General features: G+C 43.1%; 1 protein-coding gene across 1 annotated transcript; it reads left to right on the top strand.

Moving 5' to 3' along the window:
- The first annotated feature begins 6,732 nt into the window (after window positions 1–6,732).
- Window positions 6,733–13,693, top strand: LOC107397329 (meteorin-like protein). Its single transcript, XM_015977287.3, has 5 exons — window positions 6,733–7,017; window positions 7,648–7,831; window positions 7,906–8,131; window positions 11,326–11,385; window positions 13,070–13,693. Exons 1-5 carry the CDS (start codon window positions 6,923–6,925, stop codon window positions 13,384–13,386), a joined length of 882 nt encoding a protein of 293 aa, XP_015832773.1. The 5' UTR covers window positions 6,733–6,922; the 3' UTR covers window positions 13,387–13,693.
- The last annotated feature ends 1,855 nt before the right edge of the window (window positions 13,694–15,548 follow it).

Below are 15,548 nucleotides of genomic sequence, written 5' to 3'. Positions count from 1 at the left end.
GCCGCCCACTGGATTCAGTTGAGGAGACGTGTGAAAGGAGGATGCTGGGGAAGATGACCTCCATCTTGTAAACCCCTCCCAACCACTGCATTTCACTGTGGAGACGATGGACAGCTCCTTCAGAGGCAGGCTGAGACATCCCAGATGTAAAATTGACCACCACCGTAGGTCATTCATCCCCTCTGCAGTAAGAGTGTATAACTCCTCCGTTTAAGCTGTACTGGCATTATCCTGATACAAAATAACACCAATGTAATATTCATTATGTGTTCAATACCAGATTTATATAGTAGGTCTGTGTCTCTTGCAGTATGCTGCATAGTGCTGGAACCCAAGTAGTTTTCCTTTTTTATTTGTGGTTTTTAGCAGTCGAAGGTTACAATTCTAGACTACTGCCGGTGTATAAACATGTACCTTTGTTATTGTTTTTCATCAAATTATTCCCTTAAGTGTTGGTGCTGCTGTAACAAGGGAATTTCCCCATTGTGGGATCAATAAAGTCTATTCTCTTCTCTTTCAAAAGTCATCTTCATCAGTTAATTTGATGTTCAACTCCAATAACCTGCGCGGTTTAAGGGAGAACCACACACGACCCATCTCCTTCAGCCACTCTGGCCTCGTGATAAATCACTTGGTGGAGGATCTGAGTGAGCTCTAATGGACAATCTATGGAAGAGACTAAAGGGAGTAAACAGAATTTTGCTGCATGTTTACTTTGTGACTCTTTGCAGACATCAGAGCTGATAACAGCAGCAAGCACAATGCATGACCCTGACTCTGGAGCCCGCCTGCCTTTACTGGTCAAATAAACCAGCGTGTGTGTGTGTGTGTATGCGTGTGCAGAGAAAGAACACACAGCTGCAAGGCCTCTGTAATTCAGCCGATAGGAGTCGATTAGAAGTGATATGTTTGAGTGCCGAGGTCACAGAGGTCAGACATTCAAGGCTTTTTCATTCTCCTAAGTGGTAACAAATTCCTTTGTTTCTGCGTTTCTCTTCTAATAAAAAGTGTGCACGTGTGATAAAAATGACCTGTAACCAGTAAGGTATTTGACAGGCATGCTGCACATCAGAGCCTCTGGACTCTTCCTGTTGTTAACCGACAAAAACTTTAGCTGCATCAGATAAAATGTGTTAAAACCACGTTTGTGTTGCTGTTCGGCTGCAGGAGAGATAAAACGTTAACGTGTGAAACTTTCCGAGACGTCAGCAAAAAGAAAGGCTGGCCTTCTTATCTCATGTGAAAAACTGATCTGCAATCAGATTCAAAGCAGTCCTAATTTAAAAGTGTTTGAGTTTAGTTTTTCTAAGCTCAAGGGAAGCGATGTGGGGTATTCACCGCTGGAAACAACACAAAAACATGGGCCTTCATAATTATTTGTTGATGACAGAGGTGTGACCAAGTCACTGCTTTGCAAGTCACAAGTAAGTAAGTCACAAGTCTTTCCAGTCACGTCTCAAGTCGAGTCCGAAGTCAATGATGTGGAAGTCCAAGTCCTTATAACTTTGAATTTTAAAGTCATAATTAAGTCGTCTGTCCAACTTCAATTTAATGACAATGAAAATAAATAAATTCCAGAAATTCTTCTTAAAGCTGAGTTTATTTGGTCAAACAAGCAGAAAGTGCAACTGAAACTGATTATAAACAAAGTTCTGCTGCATTTAGCAGTAAATCAAACCCAGAACGAAGAACGATTCATGATTTTTGTCCATGTAGTGCCACTTTTGTGCTAAAATGTCAATTATTCTCAAGTCATCATCAAGTCAACAGTTGCAAGTTGATTCAAGTCGCAAGTCATTGGCATTCAAGTCCGAGTCAAGTTGTAAGTCCTTTTAGATTTTATCAAGTTATGTCAGAAGTCATTAAAATAATGACTCAAGTCTGACTCGAGTCCAAGTCATGTGACTGGAGTCCACACCTCTGGTTGATGATTTTCACCTCTCACGGTTCTTGCTGGTCTTTCACACATTTTCTTCAGATGATTCAGTTAGGTTTCAGTAATGTAAAGTGTTTCCCTTCATGTCATTGGTGCCCAACAGGTCCTCGATGGCCAATACTGCGTGTTTCATTTTCATGGTTGGGCTTCTTTTCGGCAAGTTCTACTGACGCCTGTTAATCTCTTAAAGATTTAAATCACAAAAACATTCATAAGATCCAGGATCGAGCTGCAGGACGAAAGGTGGACACCACTGGTTTGTTTTTTTCCTTGCTAACAAGCTTTAGATAATTTAGGGGGTTGTCCACTGATTGGAAGGTGAGTGTGCCAATCCCAGGCTCCAGCAGGCCATCCTTGAGCTAATCCAAATCCTGAAAGTTGGGTGATGTACCAACAGCAGCCCACTGCTCATCCAAGTGCAGAGAAATCACTTCCCAAAGGGATCAATGAAGTATCAGTTACAGCAAAGGATGCAGTAGAACATGAGCAAGATCAAACCTCCACCGTGTTGTACCATAGGCTGGATGTTCATCACTTTAATGAAAACTACATTTTCAAACATGTCTGATTCATGAAAGGATACAATTCCTTCAAACATTGTCCGTCTTTCAATATTACAGTAAATGTGGACACCTCCACTGCCTGAAACTCGTATGAAACCTTTTAGATGTCATCAGTATGAGTGTGTTGAGGAACTTTTAATATGTCCGTCTGTTTTGCTGCTGAACCAGGATCAGTCTGAGTGTGAGCTTCTGTTTTTCTGTCCTTTTTAGGAAGGTGGAAATGAAAATAACCTTTGATGGAAACTTTTATTTTAGTGGTTCTACGAATTTTAGATTTTTAACCTGATGGGGTTACGCATGTGGTTCAATGCTGGTCCTTTTTGGCGGCCATCCTGTATGTTTCAGATGTTTCTCTGCTCCAACAGCTGATTTGAATTAGTCCCCTAATTAAGGAAGGACATGTTGAACTAGTATTGAAACAAAACATGCAAAATGGTGACCCTCAAGACCAGGACCGGACACAACTATGGATTCAAAAGTAAGGCTGTGTTCTATCTGACTTTTCAATACGTTGGTTCTCAGTGTCAGACTTCACATTTAGATGATGGAGGGTGTAGTCAAACATCTTAAAATAACGAATGTCTGAAACTGAAAGAACAGTAATTTTTTGGTTGTAGAAATTTGTTATAAACCATAAAAAGGTCAAAAAGGCGGAATTGCAATCTGTCAGCTGCATAAGGCCCGAAACCATTTCTCCCACTTTCACTACCCCACAGCATGAGGTGGCAAACCTCCTTGCTAAATGTTCTTTCCTCTCTTTCAACAACTACCGTTGATGCCCTTGAGCAAGACACTTAGGCTCGATCTTGCTCAGCTGCTCACTGTAGATAAATTAATATTTCTCCAAAAGAGAGAGGAAATAAAGGTCACGAGGTCTGAAATGAGAGATACGGGAATGCGCGTGAGTCAGAGGAAGCATTGTGAGGACAGACGGAGCGTTCCTCCTGTCAAGCTGCTTGAGGAGAGCCAGGTGATCCCGGGAGGGATAAAGGGAGAAGGTCAAAGGCTCTGCTGCTCTGTAAATACTTCACATGATGAAGGAGCATCTGAGGTCAAACGGCACATCAGCAGTAAAACAATGGTGAAAGCATTGAATTTGAGCTCAGAGCTGGAGTGTTTTAGTCGTGGTGAGGGACGGTGTGTGCATTAGCTCCAGGAAGGGGGAAGCATGCATTACAGATCTGGTTATTGAAGAGTAGCGCCAACTCTTTATTGGTGATAAATGTGATACTAAATACTTATAAATGTGTTATTAAGTCACTCATCCGTGAAAAACCTGCACCAGTGTTCAACACTACTAAGCATAACATTAAAATAACCAGTGAGTCCAGCTCCTAATACTTAGGACTCCTAATACTGCCAACACTACGGCCTGTTGTTGCAACAACACTTAGGGAGAAATGTGAGTGTGTATTTGTGGAGAGGGGAGTACAGGAGTGTGCAGGACTTTATTGCAGTGTACCTCTAAAAGCGTTACACAGCTCTGGAAACGGAGCGGGAATGTGACGACTGAGTATCACGCTCCCTCCCCTCTGACTGGGTTCTCACGGGAAAGCCGAGCGAGATCCAAACAGGCGTTTAGAGCACATGTGTGACTTTCTGTCTGGTTGAATCTTTCATTCTTTTCTTTCCCGAGAAGACTGTCACGCAGCAGGTCTATAAAAAGAGTGGTAGAGCAGTGTCAGCTATAGAGCTGCCATTAAAACGGGGTACCAATGGTGAAGTGACACTTAAAACCGTGTTTATGTTTACTCAGGTGGTTATTACTGTTAGTCTAAATCAGGGGCCTGTGACCCTCATGATTAAAAGCACCATTCTTTACCAACTCATCTACGAAACACTATTTAATTAATGTGGACACAACATCTACTCAAGCTTGACAATCCATATAAGGGAACAGATCAAGTTTCATACACTGAAGCGTGTTGTTGTATTGTGACATTTTATTTGTCTTTAGAGAAGAAAATGTGTACAAGAAAAATGTTTTAAATGACTGAGTTGCTTCCGTTTTTTACTTATTTGTAGAAAATGAGGAAAGTCTTCATTAAGATGGATAAAGACTTTAGGTTGCACCTTAATGCGTTCAACAAACCTGAAGCCATGCATCAGGTTGTTGATTAGCCATGACTATAATAACCTTGAAAGACTCAGAAAAGGGTTGAATGCCTTCTCCAGGTCAGGGACGAGGTCCTGCCCCAAGTGGAGGAGTTTAAGTGTCTCAGGGTGGAGGCCGACCGATATTTTTTTTTGAGCTAATGCCGATGGCTGATATCTAAAGTTGATTATTAAGGCTGATATATACACATTTTAGCAGCACATTGATTGTGAAAGACAACTGAACAATCACTGTGTGCAATATAAATTAAATAAGCCAATAAATCTCTTAATATTTATTGAACATCAAATACTAAACAAATTGAAAACATAAAAAAAGCTGTGTGTTGGGGTCTTTTGGGTCTTTTCTTCAGTCTAGTAGTGGCGGTTTTTGGCCACAATGGTGCCTGATTTTTTTTCTTTTATGATCGTCTTTTAAAAATAATTTTGGCCGATGGTCGATATAGAAAATATTTAATATATTGACCTGATATATTGGTGGGCCTCTGTCTCAGGGTCTTGTTCACGAGTGAAAGATGGAGCGTGAGATCGATAGACGGATTGATGCTGCGTTTGCAGCGATGCGGGCATTGTACCGATCCGTCGTGGGGAAGAGAGCCGAGCAGGAAGGCAAAGCTCTCGATTTATCGGTCAATCTACGTTCCAAACCTCATCTTCCCTTGCACAATTTGACCAAAAGAAAGAGATTGCGGACACAAGAAATGAGTTTTCTCCACAGGCTGGCTGGGCTCTCCCTTAGAGATAGGGTGAGAAGCTCTGTCATCTGGGAGGGGCTCAGAGTAGATCCGCTGCTCCTCCACAACGAGAGGAGCCAGTTGAGGTGGCTCGGGCATTTGATTAAGATGTCTCCTGGACCCCTCAGTGAGGATGTTTGGGTGCATCCAACCGGGAGGAGACCTAAAGGAAGACCCAGGACACGTTGGAGGGACTATGTTTCTCATCTGGACTAGGAATCCCAGGATTCCCCCGAAGGAGCTGACCCAAATGGCTAGGGTGAGGGAAGTCTGGGCCTCTCTGCTGAGGATGTATGGAAAACAACCTTGAAAGACCTCACTATTGTTATAATAGTTTGTTTATTCAAAAATTTTCTGAATAATTGGCCGCATACAATCAAGTTACCAGATATTGATGTCGGGCAGCAGCAGATCAGGAGGCAGAGAACGTTGTGGGATTGATCTTGGCTTCCACCAGAGAATGCTGCTGGTGTGTCCTTGGGCAAGATGTTGCCTGCTGGTGATGGTCGGAGGGACTGCTGGCACTGGCGCCAATGTTCGGCACAATAATGTGAAAAAAACGTATAAATTATAGTAACTACCTATCTAAAAAAAGAAAAAGACTGTTATACCAGTGTTTCTACATATTTGACTGGAAACACGCAATGGTTACATTTAAAACACAAAATCGTTTTACACAAAGGTTTTTCCGCTTTTAAAAAGAGAAATATTTCAGCTGGGGGCTCAACAAACACATTTTGGTAAAACCCAATCACATATAGTAAGTTCTGGTACTGAAATGATGTGAATGTTTACAAAAATAAATAAAATGGCAACAGTTATGGTTTTACAGGCATCCTGAATATTGTTACTGAGTTGTGATAAGTGCCATGCACATGTTGCAAAGAAATTGCACAAAAAACTACTAAAACAACCTTTTTTGGTTGTTGTCAGCAGAAGCCACATGTGGCCAGAGCTGCAGGTTGAGAACCCTACATAATTAAGTTTTTAGAAAGTTTGTGAAAGCTGTAAAGCAATTACAGGAAAGCTGCTGCTGCTCCAAACCTACATGCTGATTTATTTTTTTTCCTACAATAGGATCCATGTGTTTCTAAACCAGCCCACGCCCACAGAGGCACAGGCTGGAGGTTTATAGTAAATCTAAAGCTAACCAGGAAACAAGCATTAATATTCTTCACACAGTTTGAGTAACATGGCAGCAAAACACGCATAAAGTTTAGCTTTATTCGTGTTAAAGCTGCTTTATCACTTATCCTGTTTAATCTGTGGGCGTGGCTTGGAACGAGAGCTCGCGTGGCGGAGTCAGCGGCTGGCACGCGCCCCTGGAGTGCGCGCAGCGAAAGTTTTAAACCACCGCGCATGCGCACTTTTACTTCCATAGACTTCAGTGGAGTTTTCTGCTTCAGGAGCAGCCAGCTTTACCTCCCGAGATGTAGCCCGCTCAGCTCAGCTGTAATTCCCAGAAAGAGTTGTATTTAACTGGATAATTTCGGTTCGGAAGCTTCAGCTCGTCTGGCTGAGCTGGTTTGGTGTCCGGGCGGCTATCCGGTGACCACCGGAGCGGAGAGTCCACCATGCTCCGGCCGTGGGCAGCTCAGTGGGTCACGGCCGTGCTCCTATGTCGGGCGGTGGCTCAGTACTCCAGCGACCAGTGCAGCTGGCGAGGAAGGTGAGCGTGGAGCCATTTATCCTTTATAATTTAGTTATTCGGTCATTCCTGTTTAGTTAGAGTTCCGTGTTGCTGTTGGGTATCTCACAAGAGGTTTGCATTTTTCTGAAGAGTCAGGTTTAAGATTAAAATCTCCGGAAACCGCTGAGTAATAAAGTTGGGTTAAAAAAGGAAATCCAAAGAATTTGCTCTACTTGTGCAAAGTCTTATTTAGCTGAAAGTATGCTTCTGCAATCACTTTTCTGAAGATAATGGCAAACAGATCCAGAGAATTACCAGTATTGGACAAATTTCTGCAAATGTTTCACTACCTGAAGCAGGTTTTGATCTCAGGAATGTCTTTGCTCCAGTTCCTATCTTGAGTAAACAGCCGCATGTCGCCTTTGTTCATTCTTTCAAGTCTCAAAGTAGTAAAATATAAAAGCTCCCACCTTGAATTGTGTGTTATAAAGTTCATTAACCTCAAATTTCCAACAGTTTCAGTCTGTTTTCTCCACAGGTGTGAGATTTGTTATCCAACAATCCTCCTGATGGGTTTAAAATAATCCCCTCTGTGTTTATGTTGGTGGACATGTTGATGCTTTTAAAGACCTCCTTTCTGTTTGTGATGGATTCTTGTCTCATCCGCAGTGGTTTGAGCCACGAGTTTCACCGCAGAGACGTGGAGCAGGTCTACCTTCGCTGCTCTCAGGGGTCTCTAGAGTGGCTCTACCCCACCGGAGCCATCATCATCAACCTCCGAGCCAACACAGATCCTTCATCGGGACACACAGCAGGTGTTCACGTGTGCATCAAGCCCCAGCCTTACTCCCAGGTAAACCTAAACTAGAAATAAATCATTAGAGTTTAGTCATTTGGTTCTGAACAAGGCCTCCCGTTCTCCTTCAGGGTTCTCATGTGTACCTGGAGCACAAAGGGGACCTGAGGCTGCTTCTGGCAGAAGAAGACCATGTTCTGGGCGAGGTGATCTGTTTCAGCCTGGCAGAGGGGGCTCTGTTTGTAGAGGCCATCCCACAGATGGACATCAGCAGGAGGATCACATCTTTCCAATATGAGCTGGTGCCCAGTCATGGACCAGGAGCACACATGTACCCGTACCTACACCCTCATTCAGGTATCAGAACCAGTTTTCTTTTCTTCTGTTCTTCCTAAAAAATATTATTTTATAGCATTTACTGGAAAGACTCGTGAGCAAGATGACTTTCCAGTTTTATGCTGCTCACAGAGCGGTTAGAAGAGTTCACCAGTTTCAGTTTCTCAGTCTTTCAATGTGTAAGAAATAGTTTTACTTTTAACCCTCTGATGCATGAATTATGAAATCTTCAACCATGATTTTTTTTAACAATTTTTTTCCATTCATCTTTAGGTGTGAATGAAACAAATTTCAACAAATAGTTTTTGTAAAATTTTATAATTTACAAATAATTTATTACATGTCCACATCAGTGGACAGCGTGCATTCTGAGCATGAAATATGTTGGTTTGACTTACTGAAGTCCAAATGGAGGGGCTCAAATGCAATAAAGTCTTCAACAGCTGTGCTTAATAGCAAAAACAAATAAATAACTATTTTGAGTACTTGTCCACTGTAGTGACCGTTATGCATCAAAGGGTTAAAGTCACACTAAGGCCTGACTCCCTCTGCGTGGGTACGGAGACAGGCGACACCATAATGTGTCGGTGCAAGGGCTTCCTGATGAGCTTTTAGAGACTGATGGAAAAATTCCCATATTTCAACTATCTGTCGCAGGTTTGTGACCGGTCAGGACGTTACTTCCTTTAACTTCACTGACGGCACCGCCATTGCCCCCTCAAATAACAGAGGGAGCCAAAGATATTTAGCAGCAAACGTAGAACAATTTGAAGAATGTCTCGTAGAAAAAGTCCGAAATTACTGACGTGCATTCAACCGTGAAGGAAGGAGTACAAAGATAAGCAGCAAGAGTTTTATTCGTGGGCGGAAATGATGGGAAACTTGGGTTTAGAGGTGGCAGCCGCATAAAGAGGTGGAGGAGAATGAAGGACAAATGTATCTATGTTAAAACGTATCTGAAATACACAAACAGTATAAACACAAGGGATTGGTACCAAATTCAGTACATTTTAAGGCACCAACTGAGGACTTGCAAGACAGCAATTTGCCAAGATAGACAGCAGCGTGTACACAAGAGCGTAATGTCATCAAGTGCTGCGGGCGAGCTGTAAACAAAGGAAGCAGCATGTCGGAGGGAAATCCTTTAAAGTTTGGGTCCACTTAACTAAACGTGATGGGTGATGATGACAACATCGACAACGATCCAAGTGAGACACCATCGTCCTAATTTGCTCCAGCAGGTAAATAAATGGTTTAAGGTTACGTTAGCTTGATATTTTAGCTTCCGTTAGCCAATGGTGCGTTCGCTTTCTCTTTAGAACTCGGAAATTCCCACTTCTGAGTAGGAAAAATCAACAGTTTGAAAATGAACAGCAAAAGGAATGAAGACAGAATAAATTTAGTTCACAGCTAAGATGTTCACTTCAGTTTAATTTGCAGTTTTTAATACTACAAGGAAGCACCCATCGCACAATTTCTCCAGAGGGGAAAGGAGAGGATAAGGAGTACATGGAGCTGAGTTTTAGTTTGTGAAACTCCACAATATTAAAATACAAACATTTGTACGGAATCAAAGTTCGTTTTTGTTTCATTTGTAGTTTATAACACATGGTCTCGTCATCAAGTTAGATTAGGGGTACACGGAGCTCGGTGTTCATTTTTGTGTCATTTAGAAACAGTTGTTGTTAAAGGTTCTCGCACTGAAGAATTTTGTACGCTACGATGATAAAATACAAACAGTAGTATGTTATTTATCGTGATAATTATCAAATATGGTTTTATGTTGGGTTATATTGGGACAGCAGCAGCTCAGGAGGTAGCGCGTATTGTCCAGTAGTCGGAAGGTTGCAGGTTCGATACCGGCTCCAACCAGAGAATGCTGCTGTTATACCCTTAGGCAAGACACTTAACCCGCTTTGCCTGATGGTGGTGGTCAGAGGGACCGGTGGCGCCAGTGTTTGGCAGGCCTCGCCTCTGTCAGTGCGCCCCAGGGCAACTATTAAACACTTTAACGTATCAAAAATTGGTATAGTTAAGTACTGGTGTCAATTCCAAGTTAGCGGTAATTGGTACCGACTAGATGAAAGTCAAAGTTCGCCATCCCTAAAAAACGCAATAGTAAACACACTGTTGTGGACGGGATACGTGGCTGTGGTGCCGCGATACTCACTAATGAGGCTCCGTTGTCCTCGTGGAGAGTTGCTTTGTGGCACTCGCCCAGCACATTTTGCTCGTTCTTCTTTTGAACTTTTATAAAATTCTCCCAAATGTTCGATCTCTGTTGTCAGCACGCCGTGACTGCTTGGGCTTTTCCGATGACGCCACAGCTGAACCTGAATACCTCTGCTGCAAATGTGCATCAAGAGCAGCACAGCGGCAGTTTGGAGAGAAAAACAAAGCTTCAAACAGGAAACGATGATATTGTTACATTTGTTGTCTACGATTTTCGTGAGTCAACGCAATTATGACCAATCGGCCAATCTCAGCAGCGATAACATATGAGAGGTTGCAACACTGAGTGAGACTGAGGTGATTTGACCAAAACTGCAAGAGCATCATGAAAAGCGGCGGGTAATACGCATCAATTCAAGGAATGTTGGTCTTTAATCTTAAACGGTCTTTACTTCTTCATCCCACCACCATGACAGTCTCCTCCCCCATTTCCTCCCCCCTCCACACTCCCTTGTGTCAGGCACACGTATGAAAACAAGCAGACCAATCACAAAGCCTTGTCAGGGTCAAGCACGGGGGTCAGCTAGTCCTCCCTCAACTGTCAGTCAAAAGTCCACCCCCCTCCTGCTCCCTTCAGCAGGAGTTGTGGGGAGCCCACCCGCCACGAGTGAAGTGTGGTGGTGGTGGGGGGGGGGGGGGGCGTAGCTTCCTTTATAATGACTGAGAAGAAAGCTTCCCCCCTGAAGTTTCCTGTCAGAGTGTGTGTCTGGCGGTTTATAGCTGTTTTTATAGCTGACGGGGTCAAAGGGTAATTCTCTGAGTCAGTCTGCTTTTCCTCTGGTTAAGTCACCTGCTTTTTTCAGCCAGATCCACGTTTTACTTGTTTGGATGTCTCCTAAAAAAAACGCCACAACTGCACACGAATAAGAAAAGAACAATTTTAGATGGAATAAGGTCACTTGTTTGCTGAAATTGTAAAAATGCTTTTCATGTCTAAGTTACACAACATTTAATGTTATTTCCTCCCATGTTTCCTTTCCTAGTTGCATGTAAACCCTGCTCGGATGAAGAAGTCCTCATGGCTGTGTGCTCCAGTGACTTTGGTAATTATAAGAATCCAAAAACCTACATTTTATCTAAAACAATTCAAAATATCCATTATGCTGCATATTTATCCCACAAAGAAATGGATGTTAATGTTAACTTTTTAAATATAATTCATAGAATGATAAACTTTTGAGGCTAAATCTCATTTGTTAAATATTTGCATAGAAAAAAGTAAGACAGTAGGAGGTTTTGCATGAGTTATGAACTAGATCTTTATTATCCAGTCCACTACTACCGACTGAAGTTTGCAAGTCTTTTGAAACTAAAGAGATACTTTACAAATGTTCATATTTTAAACTATTTTCTTGAGCCAGTTTGTGCTAAAATGACCCTTTACGGGGTTAATGAAAGGCCACCCAGCTCCTATTGCTCCTTGATGTTCTGACATAACTGGTGCTGCAGTTTCCTGCATGTTTTAGATCGTGAACACGGCTGATTTGTTTGATTTAGTGATGAATCAATCCTGTAGACACTAATGAGGGCTGGGGAGACATTTCAGCTGTTAGATTAAGGTGTTAAAAAGATGAACGCACAGCGAGGAGATTGGCTTTGCTTTTGATTCTACAAACACACACTAGGGGGTGTAAAAAGCAAGCAAAACTGCCTAATTCCCCTTTAAAATAAAACAAAGCTGATGGTGGTTTTGGCTTCTTTTTAAAGCACCAACTTAGAAAGTAGTTGATTTTCTGGCCTGGCACAGGTTGCTGACTGGTAACCACTGTAGGAAACGATCACATAGCGTCACATTGAGGGGAAAACAACCTTGTTTTACAATTTCATTGAATCTCTTGCATGATCTGAGAAATGTTTCCAAGTCAGGAGATTTATTTTGATGTTATATAATATCAGTTTAAATATACAAACATCATAAACTCCTGATCAGACCAGAATTTAAGTATTTTTAGCAGAAAAACTTTAAGTTCTGTCAGAAGAATGTTTTTGTTAGAGGTTGTTGAGCAGATATCAGCAGTGTGCAGCAGTTACACGCCTGCACGACCAAACAGAGAAACTCTGTTTAACAAGGAAAGGAAGTCTGCAGTTTCAGAGCTTTAAAAAGAAAACATGCAATTATTTACTGAGGAAAACTGACAACTTTTGTGAAAAAGTGTGTAAAACACATCCTCTCAAAGCGCAGTAATGATAAACACCATAAAAGAGCCGTAAACCGGCGATGTCTGCAGCTGTTATGTAGACGTGAACCCAGACGTAGATCACGTTTCACCCTAAACGGGACCGTCTTCACCATTTCTGGACAAGTTCTTGTGCCCCATTTAGCTACGTCCTCCCAATAATAGCCAGCGAGGTGGTGCTTGGGTCAGGAACCAGCCTCAAAGCCTTCCCACTTTCATTTCTGATGTTTGCAACCAAAGTGTGGAAGTAATAAAACAAAAAGGGTCAATTTCAAACCAACTGAGACATAACTAAGAACCGTTGTGACTAAATTGCAACAAGAACATTATCAAGACAGTTGCACAGCCCATGATCCAGCCGTGCTCCATACGTGTCCTATAAATAAGTTTTTTAGGTCCTTCTAGCTTCCAAATGTCACAGCCCACTGAGGAACTAGCAGCTAGCCTAAAAGACCTGAACTCTATTTTGCTGCTGTCAGAAGTCACTTAGTTCAGATATTTGGATGATTTTAAAGTTTATCTCCTTCACGTCTTGTTTCGTCTCGTCTAGCTGGCCGTGGCGTCTTTCGAGGCGTTGCATCAGCTACGAACGACCGCTCCCTGGTCGCCGTGACTCTGAGTCGACTGTTTCGCCAGAAGAGCAGCGTGTTTTCCTGGGGCGGAGTCAGAGGACGCGGCTGGAGCGGACGGGTCAGTGTTCCTGCTCAGTGTGGTGTCCGTCCAGGGGAGGACGAATACCTTCTGACCGGTTCTGTCCACTTTGGCTCGGCGTGGCTCGGCTGTGCACCTCGATACAAGGACTTCTTGAAACTTTACACCAGAGAACAGGAAGCAGGAACCAATCCCTGTCAAATAGACACAAACTGAGAGGTTTCCTTCAGACTCGGACTTGTGCAGCACCAAAGACTGAATGTGCTGCCTCCTTTGTACAGTGCATGTGTAAATATGTGATAAGTGCGCAGCACAGAAAAAGATTTTTGTAAATTAGTGACCTGAAAGTATTTTTATTATAAAAATGACTCGGCTCATTTTTTAAACAAATTTGCTTTGTAAAAAGCTTTTTTTGTAACATGTAGAGTCTTCTGACAGAAGTGAGTAGTCTGCAGCTCTGTGAGTTTCAATCTACTGGGTATGAGTTTACAGAAAAATAAAAACGGCATTTTTGTTGACTGAAGTATATTTTGTTTGCTTGTGAATGCATCAAAAATCACAAACCCCGTAAAAAGAAAAAGAAGCAAATCTTTTCTGGTCCTTGTGGATTCGAACAAAGACGTGTTATCCAACTCTGCACCCAGAAGAACGGACCGTTACGAGTGCTTGGTGACCATCGGCTGGCAGCAGAGCCGGGGTGCGTCGGCGCTTTCGTCGCTGCCCCCGCGGAGCCACTTTTCTGGTTGGTGTCCACTTTCCCCTCACGCCTGAGTTCATTCCTCACTGAATCACAGGAGGAGCAGTTTAGTTTTCCACCACAGCAAACCAGAGCCAACTCAGTAGATGGCTAATATTTTTTACATCAACGTAATGAATTTTATTTAGAAGCAGAACCTCTGCTGACGACTGGGATGATGCAGGAGGTCTGTAACTCGGCGGCAGCAGAAATAAAGACGTATTTTCTGATGGACGGTGTGTGATGGGCCGGGCTGAGAGGAGGCGGATGTGTCGGTGACCTTAAACGTCTGTACGTGCACCTCTCCCTCCGCCTGCTGTCAACAGGAGTGTGTGTGATGCTTTCTCTCCTTCCTCAGGAAGAGAGTATAGATGGAATGTCACCTTCCCACACACACACACACACACACACATATGAATGGCTTGTATTGCAGATCCTCTTGCTAATATTTTATAGGCTTTTTACATCAAGCATACAAAGCTGAATCTAAACCTTCAACCTGAGTCTGAAACATCCAGCTCTTTAAAGGGCTGCAGGAAGAAGATGATGAATAACTCACATTTGCTTTACGACGTAAAGGAGCATTGGCGTGAAGTGCACGCTACTTTCAAACACTCCAGCTGTTTATTGATGCATTTTAGGAACTAACTAAAGCTTTGTGGTGATAGCTGATGAGGCTTAATTACGACGAGCGGCGCAGTGGTTAGAGCTGTGGCCTTGCAGCAAGAAGGTTCTGGATTCGCTTCCCGGCCTGGGATCTTTCTGCATGGAGTTTGCATGTTCTACCTGTGCATGCATGGGTTCTCTCCGGGTTCTCCGGCTTCCTCCCACAGTCCAAAAACATGACTGTTAGGTTGACTGGTCTGTCTAAATTGTCCTTAGGTGTGAGTGTGTGTCTCTGTGTTGCCCTGCAATTGACTGGCTCTCTGTCCAGGGTGTACCCCGCCTGATTGCCCGTTGACCTCTGGAGATAGGCACCAGCCCCCCCCCCCCCCCCCCCCCCCCTGCGTGGACAGGCGGGTGCAGAAAAAGGATGGATGGGCTTAAATATGTTTTTCTGCGTTTGTTTCCCAACCCTCAGGGCGCACTGACCTGCATGTTTTCCATATCTGCTTCAACACGCCTGATTCACATTGCCTCATCAGGAGGACATCAAGTGTTGCAGATGCCTGTTAATCACTCATTCGTTTAAGTCGGGTGTGTGGCAGCAGGGAAACACTGGTGTAAGGGCAACGTGGAAAACATGGAAGACCGTGTACCCTGAGGACCAGGGTTGAGAAACACTTGTTTGCGCTAGTGCACAACATTTAAAAACATCTTTTGGGGTGGCACCTGCTCTGTAGCCAGTTTGTCTTCTATTCTCTAGCATAGTTGACCTCGTCCTTTCTGATGCATCCTGGTGTGGAAGCTGTGTGTTCGTTTTTTCTGTTTGACATCAATTAGATGTGGATTCGGCTTTCTAAATGTGCTGAAAGGGAATGAAAACAGGGTCATGGTGAGGATGAGGTTGAATGAATGCGAGTCCTACTGAACTTAAATGTGAGGAATGAAATCAGCTGCAGAGGGACGCACTGTGAAGAGAGGACGGTCTGTGTAACACTCTTGTCACACACACACACACACTTTCTGACTGACGTGTGTG

The sequence above is a fragment of the Nothobranchius furzeri genome, chromosome 6, assembly GCF_043380555.1.
Source record: "Nothobranchius furzeri strain GRZ-AD chromosome 6, NfurGRZ-RIMD1, whole genome shotgun sequence".
Classification (NCBI taxonomy): domain Eukaryota; kingdom Metazoa; phylum Chordata; class Actinopteri; order Cyprinodontiformes; family Nothobranchiidae; genus Nothobranchius; species Nothobranchius furzeri.
The sequence above is the reverse complement of the archived record's forward strand: the minus strand, read 5'-3'. Positions and strand labels throughout refer to the sequence as shown.

Excerpts from the sequence above, each read along its gene's own strand:
- LOC107397329 (XM_015977287.3), top strand. The coding sequence starts at position 6,923 with ATGCTCCGGCCGTGGGCAGCTCAGTGGGTCACGGCCGTGCTCCTATGT. Across the intron at positions 7,832-7,905 it reads AGCCCCAGCCTTACTCCCAG|GGTTCTCATGTGTACCTGGA; the intron begins GTAAACCTAAAC and ends GTTCTCCTTCAG. Across the intron at positions 11,386-13,069 it reads TGTGTGCTCCAGTGACTTTG|CTGGCCGTGGCGTCTTTCGA; the intron begins GTAATTATAAGA and ends CGTCTCGTCTAG.